Raw genomic sequence first — 12,277 nt, 5'->3', positions numbered from 1 at the left:
AAGTAGATCTTAAAGTTTCTAATCACAAGGAAAAAAACTGGACCTATGTATGGTGACAGATTTTAACTAGACATATTATGGTAATTATTTTATAATATATACAAATATCAAGTTATCATGTTGTACACATGAAAATGATATAATATTACATGCCAATTATATACCTTAATAAAACTTATTTTAAAAAATATTTCATCTGACCTGTGCTGGCACAGTGGATGGAGCATTAACCTGGAATGCTAAGGTCACTGGTTCAAAACCACATGCTTGCCTGGTCAAGGCACATATGATAAGTAACTACAAGTTGATACTTTCCACAACCTTCTACTCTCACCTCACTCTCTCCTCCCTTTAAAATCAATAAATAAAATCTTAAAATAAAAAAGAGATCTCATTTTGTTTCTCCTACCAAATACTAAGTATAGTGGTTGCCAAATAGGATGTTAATTCTTCTGGCTTAATATTTCCCAATAATGTCGCCAAATGATGAGGTTGAAAGCAGTTGGGTATATGAGAAACCTGAGTTATTTCTTGGATTTATCTCTCTTAGGTAGAATATGCAATCTATTTTATTCTCAAACAGAGAGTAAGTTTTTGGGGCCAAGGGCATATATTCCTATCTAGAGTTAACTAGCTCTGCCTATGACTGGGTGAAGTATGAGTGTCACAGAGAAAATAACTACTCAAAGACCAGATGGAGTGCACCAAGGGACCTAGGGGAGAGCGCCTCACAATCCCTTATTGGGTTTCATGAGAACAGCCCGATCCCTAGTCCCTATGGGTATTTATTGATGCACACAGAAGCAGAGATGAGAATAAGGAAGTCAAGAAGGGGAACTTCTTTAGAGCAGACAAAAGGGAAAAGGAAGTAGCTCACTTTTGAGATCTACCCCACCTATTGATTAATCAGAATTGCTGATTCTATCTTTATTGTGTGCTGTGTTCAGCATGTACTGTGTTTAGTACTTTCTGCCAGTGACATCACTGTGGCTTTTGCCTCAGGGCATTGAACTGTGTCCCTGTTCTATGTTCCTATTCAGGACCTCTACATCTCCCCCTTTTTTCTTTGGGCTGTCTAATAACAGTACAAATCTTCAACAGGTTTAGGAGGACATTTTTCTTTTTCTTTTTTTTTTTTTCCACAGTTAGGTTCATTTTTTTTTAATAATTTTATTTTTAATGGGGTGACATCAATAAATCAGGATACATATATTCAAAGATAACAAGTCCAGGTTATCTTGTCGTTCACTTATGTTGCATACCCATCACCCAAAGTCAGATTGTGGAGGACATTTTTCTACAGGTGGCGGTAGTTGCAGTGTAAGGTGAAGGGCAAGCATAGAGAGAAACAAGTTTTCAGGGGTCATAGGTATGTCTGTATTTTTGCAAAACTTCTTCAGTATTCCCAGTTAGAAGCTTCAATGCACCCCAAGTGGTGTCAGGTACTCCCTGAGTGCTTGGGAGCAAGTTAGGTCTCCTATTTGGGGGGTTCATTCCCGGAAGTGGACTCATTTTTAGCTTCTGGATCTCTGAAACTGGGTTGCCTCCTAAGGGTTGATGCGAACTCATGTTAAGGCTGGGATCCAAAGAGGACCTGTTGATGACAAAATTGCAGCATACTCTCGCTCTCAGGTAAACAATTTGACCGAACCCTGACACTCAGGGCCAGCTAATACATCCCAGTACAATATGACAGGCTTAGGCCGCTGCTCAGCTGATATAAAATGGCTCTCACTGCTGTAAGTCCAGAGGAGGAGATGTTCAAAAAATTAAGAGTAAAAACCCAGCATTATAGAATTGTTCTTGTAGGATGAGTTTCTCCTCCTGATTCCCCCTTTTTTGTTTGTGCAGTGGGTGCTTAAGAAGGCCATTGGCTCTTTCGGCAATACTTGTAAGTTTGAGTGAATTTCTCAAGCTCCTGAGGCCCCCAAGAATGTCCCAAGGTTCCTTTTTATTTTCCTTTAAGGACAATCCTCCTTCTAAAGTCCTTCCTTCTTCTCCTTTTCTCACCTTTGTGCACTTTCTCAATGCCTTCTCTTTTTTATTTCTTCCCTCCGTGAAAACCTTCTACAGCCTGCATAAACCTTCTGTGACTTACACAAACCTTCTTCTTTATTCAGAAATAACCAGCTTTCAGAGCAACTTACTTTTTTCCTTTTGCTTTTAAAAGTACCTCCATACCTTATACTTTTTATTATTGAAACCACACAATTTCTTTCCAATTAATCAGCATTCTCAATTTTCAAAAACCTTAACTTTCAGTGAAGACTAAGTAGTTAGGAATTTTAGATTGATAGTTTTATAAACATGTTTCATGACCTTTAGAAACAGGTTACTTCACTGGCAAACAAACATATTTTCAAAAGATATAACAGAGATAGCAAGAATCTTTTGTCCAAAACATTCAAGAAAATCAGAAAAATTCCGGATCTAGTCTAGTTTCTGATATTCATAATTGTATGCTAATGGATTTTACTGAAATATAATTTTTCTCCCTAAAATTACCCTTAGTTTTTTTAAGAGCCAAATTTAGATTATCCTAATTACAGTATTAACTCCAGTTTTAACTTGGCCTGGTAATTTGCATAAACAACAAGAATAGCAATTGATCGTATTGGTTTTTTACAATCTGCTTTATAAGGAATTTTTAGATTGAGTTTTAATTAGCCCCTGAGGACACACACAAAAGTCAAGCTTACACAGTTGCCATTAGGCTCTGTCTGCAATCTTTTTGGAAATGTCCTTCTTTGCTGCAATGAAAAGATGTCTGTGGTCATAATGTGGTGGCAAAGACTTGGACCTTGTGTATTTCTGGCCCTACATTTTAACACGCTCTAATCATTTCTGCTATATTAGGGAACTTTGATTTAAGAGGAGCCAAGACCTTTGGGCAATCAGTATTTGCATTCTCATAAGCTAATTGTAGGATCAGCACCTTTGCTGCTTGTTCATTATCTACCTGTAGTATGATGGCAGTTTGCAGGCGATTAATGAAATCAATATAGTGTTTGTTAGGTCTCTGATGGATTGTTGCAAAGAAACCCATGAGGGCCTTAGTATCTGGAATCCAAATCCATACCTTAAAAGCCACCATAAAAACCTGAGAAAAGGCAATGCGGTTCATGTGGACCTGATCTTGGGGAGTGTCATAAGCCCCGAATCCTGTGAGCATATCACCAATTGGAACTTCCACATTCAGATTCCCTACAACTTGTGTCTGAGCTGCATCCTGGTATTCTTGTACCCAAACATTGTATTGAGCAGTAGTGGTTACTGCTTGCACTAATCCCTTCCAGTCTCATGGGATCACCTCATACCCTGTGTCAATTCCCTCAAATATTCCCTTGGTAAATGTGCTTTGTACCCCATTTTTGATAATAATTTTTCTGAATTCCTTAAAGACCTGGAATGGGAGACTCTCATGTCGCACAGGCTTCCCTGGAGTTCTTAATACAGGAAAAGCCTAAACAAATTCTCCATATTTCTCTAAACCTTCCCTTAGACACTTTTCAGCCTTGCTTTCATGTGGAAGTAAAGGTGGGAGAATTGTATCTAGAGTGAGGGTCTTGGTAGAAGTTGACTGATTGGTGAGATTCTCATCAGGAGAGGGCTGCTGCTTATCCTTCCTCTGGATAGGACAGAGTGCTAGCTGGCATAAGTTCCAATCAGTAGGGTGTTGTATGGGCCTGACTGAATTATGTAACGATCTCTCAATGTTTTCCCAATCTTCTAAGTCTAGGCTACCCTCATGAGAATACCAGGGATATTGTTGCTGAATAACTATGAGTAAATCAGTGAGATGTTAGTCTGTTATGCTACATCCAGCTGCTCATAAAAGGCCCTGTAGTTAGAGCTTATGATTTTGCTTCTCTGGGGACAGGGAATTCCCCATAATGTTCAGGAGAAAGAAATGGGAAAAGGGAGGGGGAAAATGGGGAATCCTTTGGTCTGAAAGCTATTGACCTCACCAAAGATATTTGGAGGCTATTCCCTTGTCTTCTGTGTCCCATTTACTGGGATGTGTCAGACGTCATTTCCCTTTTCCAGATTTTGGGAGGTTGTTTCATTCCTGTTCCTCACATGAGACAACACTTGTCGTGGAGACAATAACTACTTGAAGACCAGCTGGAGTGCACCGAGGGACCTCGGGGACATCGCTTCACAATCCCTTGTACGGGTTTCATGAGAATAGCCCTTTTCTCAGTTCCTATGGGTATTTATTTATACACAAATCATAAGCAGAGACAAGAATGAGGAAGTCTGGAAGGGGAACTTCTTTAGAGTAGACAGAAGGGTAAGGGAAGTAGCTTATTTTTGAGATATCTACCCCACTTATTGATTAATCAGAATTGCTGATTTATCCCTATTGTGTGCTGTGTTCAGCATGTACTGTGTTTAGTACTTTCCATCAGTGACACCACTGTGGCTTTTGCTGTAGGGCACTGAACTGTGTCCCTGTTCTATGTTCCTATTCAGGACCTCTACATAAGAAGAAATCCTTGTGATTTCATAAAAAAGATGTCCTACTAATTCAGCTTCTATGAATTATAAAAATATATTTTGACCTCTATTTTTGTGACTATTGTACCTGTCTCTCAAATGGTTACAAAACTTGCAAAAAGATAAAGGATTGTATTTATTAGTCTTCTAAAATCTCCACTGAACATTATGTTGAACTGTGACACAATTTCAATCTGGAAAAGAAGGTAAGCCCATTGCAAGTATGGCAAGACCTAGCACCACTTCACTAACAAAAATACAGTATGATGGTTCCTATCTCTAAGATAGGAAAGACGACTTTTGGCATTCCAAAGTTGTATTTTGCAATTGTTTTCAATAATTGCCTGAGGAAAAGCTGGAAGACTCTGACCGTTCTCATTAACAGTAATACATGCATAAACCAAGAATGATTAACTGTGTAATCCCATCACTAAAAATTAATCATTAATATCATACCCAACCCACTTTAACTCACTTATACTTAGAAAGGACAATATCACTTGGGTTTGGGGAATGGAGAATGGGTTGTGACACATGCAATACACTTGAAAAAATTCTAAATCAGCATAGGCATCTGTCCTTTCTCAAGATACAGTACAAGTTCAAGATCTTTCTGAATCCCACCTCCTTTTGAACAAACACTTATTTTAAATTCTGTACTATTTTAATCCATGACAAACACTATTTGAGGTACTTGCTCCTTATTACAATCATAGCACATTTTAATCTCACCTAGTTTGAATAGAGAGGTAGGTAACATTCTAAGAGGTTGAATTTGACATTAACAATTTACACAGGTTTGTTTGTTTTTTGTTTGTTTGTTTTTTTGGGGGGAGGTTTGGTCAGTTTCTCATCCTCTGGTAGGTCAATCCATCAGCATAATACACCCAGACAAAAGCAGTAACAGGCCACATCCTTCATATGATTTTACACATAGGAGGTTGTGTGGTTCAAGGATATCAGAAAATGCATTGTTATTGCCACTCATTGTATTTCTCTTCCATAATATATCTTGTCTAAGGTAAAACATGAAGCAATTCTTCAAAATATAACCAGAATTCAAACAATTCTCATCATACCCACTATTACTAGACTGATTTAAACCACCATAATCTGTTACCTGGAATATTAGAAAGTTCCAAATTTCCACCATTGTACTCCACACAGACTACTCTTCAGAGTTTTCAGAGTAATCCTGTTGAAATATGGGACAAATCACATCACATCTCTGATAAACATAATCAAATGGATCTGCATTACATTTAGTGTAAAAGCCAAATTGACAATAGTACCTCCAAGGCTCTTAAGTTATCTTCTTCTTCCAGATCCCTATTATCTCTCTGAACTCACTAACTGATATTCTCTACCTCACTTATTCAGCTACATACTACTAGCATCCTCAGTGTTTCTAGAACATGGCAGACCACAAGTGCCTTGGGACATCAGCACACTCTGTCCCTCTTCTTAGAATGTATCTCCCCTAGACAGACACAAGGCCAGTTCTTTCATTGTCTTTAGATTTTTACTCAAAAGCTATGTTCTTATTAAAGTCTGCCCTGTCCTACCATCTATCCAACCTCAAAATTCCAAAGTTGTGTGGAGTTTCCTCCGCCAATTCTTGCTTTCTTTTTTTTCTTCTTAACATTTATCACTGTGAAAATATTTTATATTTACTTACTGTATTTTAGCTACTGTCTGACATCTACAATAGAAATTTTAAGATGGCAAGATTATTTTATTTGTTTCATTTATTTATTAACATATCACAAATGTCTGTGCCTAAAAATCTGCCTGGCAGAGAGCCTACCTGTAGTACTATGAATGGGAAGAAGATAAAACAAACAAGTAAAAAATTCGGGTCAAAGCAGTCCAAAAAAGGTGCTTGGCAGATTTTCCAGGGTCATGTTCTAAAGCTACACACACAAATGCCTCCAGGGTATAACTGAGCATTTTATATGAGTGAACCAGCCCAGCGTGAGATAGCATTATAAGTCTATAATAAAATGAGCCATTCCTCACCCTAGCTATTTATGTCCATGTTGAAATGTGGTTCCTAACCGTCAGTCCACTCTTCTTATACTTCTTTTTTTTTAATAACTGAGCCAGAAATAAGAATTCCCCCAAATGTCCAAGTAGCTATTTAAACATAGAAAACCAAAACAGAAAGAGCAAATGAATTGTGAGAGCTGATTGCAACTGGCACATGAGTGGCCTGCAGGTGTTTGTCAAAATAAACAGCATGATACATGAAAGAAAATTAATCCATGCTATAGTGAGGTGGACTTCCACTGTGTCACTCCTGGCACCAATAACTTCAGATCATGTTGCCTGGAGAATGAACAGGTATTACTACTTCTTTCAACTCAGGGAATCTCCCTGCCTACACCTCTCCGTGCTTGTCATGAAGATAAGAGAACCTGGGCATAGGAGAGTCACCAGAACTCTTTCTTTGAGTGCAGGAGTATATTATGCTGAAGTTGTGGGGTGAGTGACCCAGAGAGAAGATTTTTGAGGGGAACTTCCATAGCAGGACTGGGAAAAAGCAAGGAAGGAGAGGAAGAGAGGAACATAGACCCATGCATTGGGATACCATATCTCTGAGGGACTTCATTGGGGTTAATACTCCCAGTTACTACCAACCACTACACTTCTATATGGCAATACAGAATCAAAATTGGGACACACATGGTGAGAAATCCAAGCCTGACTGCCCCATGCCATCTATCTCACCTAGCAACAGAGCTGTACAGACTTCCATCACTGTTTCCCTGAGTTTGGGGTGAGCAGGAATGACCAGGAGGTCCCTGGGAAGGGTCAGTGGAAACTCAGTTTGTTGGGGTATAGCCAACAAATTGGGCTTCTGGAGGCAGCAGACCTCAGTTTGGTGGGGTACTGGGGGAAGCCACCTGTGGTTTCAGGAAGCTACTGAGAGAGGCATGGTCTGTCATGCCCCATGCCCTGGAGATTAACAGTAGACTCAATCTTTTCATGCCCCTTTTCCATAGAAAATCAAGGTACAGTCCAGGGGGAAGAACAATGAAGGGACTGATGTATCTGGGTTCAGCTAGGTTTCATTACTGTAGATAAAATACTTCCCAAAAGCGAGGCGGGAGCCCCACTGACCCATTCCCCACAGGAATACTTTCTACAGTATAGGGTAAAGGAGCCAAAACCTTCAGGTCCAAGTTTTACTTCACCTGGGTCCTCTGGGAAGTGTGCGGTAACCCGCAGTCGCATGCCTACGTGTGCAATGCTAGTGCATTTAGGCTGAGGGTTTGAGGTTCTGCTTTGTAGTTGTAACATGAATTCCCTGAAATAAAAGTTTTAGGTATAAACTTGGCTCCTGCTTAACCTTTGAGTCATCCTCTCAAAATACACATTTGAAGAATGTCCAGTCCATCTGGTTTCATTGACAATTGCCACATTGCTTGTGCACAGAACCAGGGACAGCAATGTAGATACTGTCAGAAGTCCAACTTTTCCTTGGGCTTCTGCATCTCACATGGACCCCACTCCCCACACCTCTTTTTCTGTATTTTCACTCCCTTGTTCAGCCTTCCTTGATGAGAATTCCTCCTTCATCCTTCATCAGTGTCCCTGTCCCTCCGGTCTCTCACACATGAATAGACCCTCCCTTTGAGTATTTGTTACCTCTCCCCAAATCCCTGCTAACTTTGTCTTTCTTCTGCTTCTTCTGGGCCTCTTCTAAGCTTCTTTGTGCCCTTCTCTACTCACCTTATTCTGTCTGCCTGTCTCTAAGCCCCAACATCTCTCTCTCCCTCTGTTGTTCTTCACCTCCACCCAGTCGGGTGCCCCCCCTCCTAAGACATCCCTCCTCCCAGGAGCTTCTCTGTCTCTGGCCCATCCCCACCTCTTCCTAAGCAGTCACCTCCCTTTCACCTCTCAGCACAGTCCATGTCTAGTTCCTTCTCCTCCCCACTCCCCAGACCAGGACACCTAAGTCCTATTCCGTTCTCAGCTGATGATCATGACACTAGCCGAACTTAATCACAGCCTGAATTTACAGCTGTCCCTTCCTTTCATGCCCCATCCACCAAACATACCCATTCTGTTCAACATGATAAAGTCCTTACACACAGCACGTCATGTCCACATACATTTGTATTTTTCAGAACAAAACGATAGTTATGCCGGCAAAGATGCTGAATTAGTGGGACCCTGAAGTTCGCAATACACTGAAGAACAACATTATTTTGCATGTCTACAAAGTATACACTTGCTTTCACAAGTGTGGCAAAATTGTACCCTAACAGTTAGGACTTTTTCACCAAATCATAAACGTAGATATGGAAATCGTCATCAAACTTGATGAAATACACAGAAGGTTTGGCTTCCACTTGGTGAATGACCATGCCAATCCGTTTGGAACCATCTTCTTTGGTATATTCCACATGTTTACCTATCAGGCCATCTACAACTCCTCCTGGTTCTCTCTCTGCTGGAGGAGACTCAGTGGACTCTGGCATGATACGGAGGTCTCCTTCTTTATAATCATCTAGAAGCTGGTACATGTACAAGACAGGATCTTTCTCATAGGTAATGTAAAACCAGGCTTTCATGATTGGTGCCTGGGCTAAGACCATCCCTCTCCATTCATCCTTAGAACCATGCTCACCCTCAAACATATGTTCCACAGCTTTACCAACTATTGTATTTGCAAGGTTTGCATCACTGACTTGAGACGATGCCACCCTGTCAGAAAGAATTTTAAGAGACAAAACTCTTTCATCCCTGTGAAGTTCCAGTCCATAGACACAGTCAATTCCATCATATTTCACCAGGTAAAGAGAGGGATTTATAGGCACCTGATCCAAAACGGTTCCTTTCCACTGGGTGATGGGCTCATCGCCTTCCTTCCATCCGTGTGAAATTCTGCAGCCCACGATGTTCCTGCGGGGCTGGGATGAAGGTCGGCTCCTCTGTTTCTTTTGCAAGGCTTTTTTCTTCATCATGCTTACAGACCCAGTGGCGCGTCCCACTGGTGCCCTGGTTTGTTGCCCTCCGACTTCCTGTGCACTGGGGGTCTTCATGCCTGTCACCGGAGGGAAGAGAGAAGATAAGAGGAAGGAAAGGAAGAACACACTCAATATGCCGTAAGGTGAAGTTCTAGCGACAGCGACGTCTCTATATACCGTGCGCTGGCAACTAAATTTCCCCTATGAGCCTGGAATCACTGCTGGAAATCCTGGCTGCGTGCCTGTAAGTGCTCTCCCTCCTGGGTTCCTTTAGTTTGCAGGGAAAGTTAGCAGGGGCAGTGGTGCTGGCCGGGCTTAGGAACTCCACAGGAGAGAGCAGGTTACCTCCGTGTGCAGGGACCCTGCCTCCAGTTCCCGCCACTAGTGCTCACTCTAAATCCCCAGCAAAGCGTTTATCTCTTCCCCACTTTGACCCGCAAGCCCTCACTGTCCTCCAACCCTGAACCACCCAGCCTGCTGCACCCACTCTCCCTGCAACCCTCAACTGCTGTCCTGGCACCCAGTGCCCACGCTTCAATTTCGTGCCTGTCTCCTAAAGCCACCCCCCTTTTCCTTACGGCTCATCGCACTCTCTCACCCCAGCCTTGCTCGGAGTCAGCCTCCACCCCCTATCTCCTGCAGGAGTCACACCGTGTCCCTTCTCCATCCTGGTACCCACCAATGGCCTTGGACTTTCTGGCGTCCACCGCCAGAGATCGCGGTCCTCACGTGCGCAAATCGGACACCTGGTTTCTGCCTTCGCTGTGATCCTGATTAGTGGGCGCGGAGCCTGGAGCTTCCAAAACCTGGTTGGAGTGGATCCGTAGACGTGGAGCGAGTCTAAGAGGACGGCAGGGCAGACGAAGGGATGGTGGCTGTGTCACCAGCTCTGTGCTCGCTGGTTTTCTGCCTTCCTGTTGGCGGCAAAGGCCCCAGTGCCACATTGGTATCCCTACCAGCCGCTTATACTGCAGCAGTCTCCTCCCTCTTTTCGCATATGACCTAAGATCTTCGTTTTTTGTCAGTATTGAGACCTTCCCTCCCTGCTATAAACTGCACAAGCATCCTTTCTTGCTTAGGAAAAAAGCCTAAGCTTCTCCTGCCGTTCCATAGTTTTAACTTGTGTGACCTGTTGGTGGTCCTTTCTTCTTCTTTTCATCCCTATCGCCACCCTTTCAGGCTCTGTAGCTCCACCCCTCCGTTCCCTGCTGGAGTTTTCCATTTTTAACACATTCCTCACAATTTTGTATAAATACATAACACAGAGATATACATTACTTTATTTAGAACATATATGGATACAGAAATCCTTTATGTTCATATACAAATACATGTGCATATGTACATTTCTTATATTTTAGCAGTCATTCCTAGTCACCAGAACATAATCCCAAATATACACCTTTTCCCAATCACAACACACAGATAAAATTTTTCAAATACTCATACACAAAAATACATATAATGTGAGTTTTTTGAAAACAAGAACATGCTCTTTTTATATATGGAGACCTAATTTTGGAGAAAGAAAGCTTAACCTTAGAGAATATTTTTCAAATGTAATTGCAATTTATGACAAACCATATCTAATTTTGAATAAACCAACATCCATTTTGAATTTTGTTTTATCCTTTTTTTTATTCATAGTTTTTTGTCCATAGTATACTAAATACCAATATATATTTTAGATATGCTAATATCTAAAATATCAATATTATTAGGTTGCTATATCAGGCAGAACATTATCAGTTACATGCAAGTTGAAAACTATCTCAATCTGATTTAAACAAAAGGAATTTATCGGCTACTTATTTGAAAAATCTAGTAAGTGTTAGATTAGATTTAACCAAAGTGCTTAGTGTGATGGGCTGAGTTCTGATTTCTTTCCCCTCCAAATTCACATGTTGATGTCCTTGCCCCCATTACATCAGAATGTGAAAATATTGGGAGGCAGGACCTTTAAAGAAGTAATTACGGTAAAATTGGGTCACATATTTTGGCCTTCATCTAACATTAGCAGGATCCTTATAAGAAGAAGAGAATAGAACACAGATGTACATAGAAGAATGATCATGTGAATACTGAGGGTGAAGATGGCCATATATTGATACAAGCCAATGGGACAGACCTCAGGTAAAAAAAAACAACAACCTTGCAGACACCTTGATCTTGAACACCTGGCCTCCAGAACTATGAGAAAGTTAATTTTTGTTGTTTAAACCATTGAGCTTATTGTGCTTTTTTATGGGAGCACTAATGAATGAATGCACTCATTGATGTCACCAAAAACCTAGTTGTGTTCTAACATCTATGTTCTCTCTGATGTCAGTTTTATTCTAAAGTTTATGTTACATTATAGCTGTTGACAACTTTGGGAATGTATGCTTCCTGCTTCCTTATTCATATATAGTGACAGAGAGAAACTATTTACAGCAACTTTTTAGAATTATATTTGACATTCAATATTATATTAATTACAGAAAGTTTTTAATCAAAATTTTGTTTCACTTTGATTGGGATCATCATAGGTCATTTGCCTGCCCTTGTAATATGGACAAAGATAACGCTATGTCCGCTTGCCTTAGATCCCATTTTTTATAATTATGTCAGAAACAATCACATTAACAAAATGGCACTGTTTGACTAATTGACTTATGATAATCAAGTGCCATCCCTGAAGTAGGGGGTGGGATCAATCCCACCAAAATGACGTAGATACTACACAATCAAGGAAGATTGAAGTGGATATTGGTGAGCTAATCAACAATGTCCACAGCAATTCCAAGTTTTTATTATCAAAG

The 12,277-nt window shown here is 40.8% G+C and overlaps 1 protein-coding gene across 1 annotated transcript in view; it reads right to left on the bottom strand.

The window, feature by feature from the left end:
- Nucleotides 1-8,000: 8,000 nt before the first annotated feature.
- LOC136385505 (spindlin-2) overlaps nucleotides 8,001-12,277 on the bottom strand; it is a 64,921-nt gene continuing 60,644 nt past the window's right edge. Inside the window, exons 2-3 of the mRNA XM_066356484.1 lie at nucleotides 10,156-10,316; nucleotides 8,001-9,553 (exon numbers count right to left, since the gene is read on the bottom strand). Coding sequence (XP_066212581.1) covers nucleotides 8,775-9,551 — 777 coding nt within the window. The 5' untranslated portion in view covers nucleotides 9,552-9,553; nucleotides 10,156-10,316 and the 3' untranslated portion in view covers nucleotides 8,001-8,774. The remainder of the gene's footprint in view (nucleotides 9,554-10,155; nucleotides 10,317-12,277) is intronic.

This window comes from Saccopteryx leptura, chromosome X (genome assembly GCF_036850995.1).
Source record: "Saccopteryx leptura isolate mSacLep1 chromosome X, mSacLep1_pri_phased_curated, whole genome shotgun sequence".
Classification (NCBI taxonomy): Eukaryota; Metazoa; Chordata; class Mammalia; order Chiroptera; family Emballonuridae; genus Saccopteryx; species Saccopteryx leptura.
Note: the sequence above shows the minus strand (reverse complement) of the source record. Positions and strands in the feature narration are given on the sequence as shown.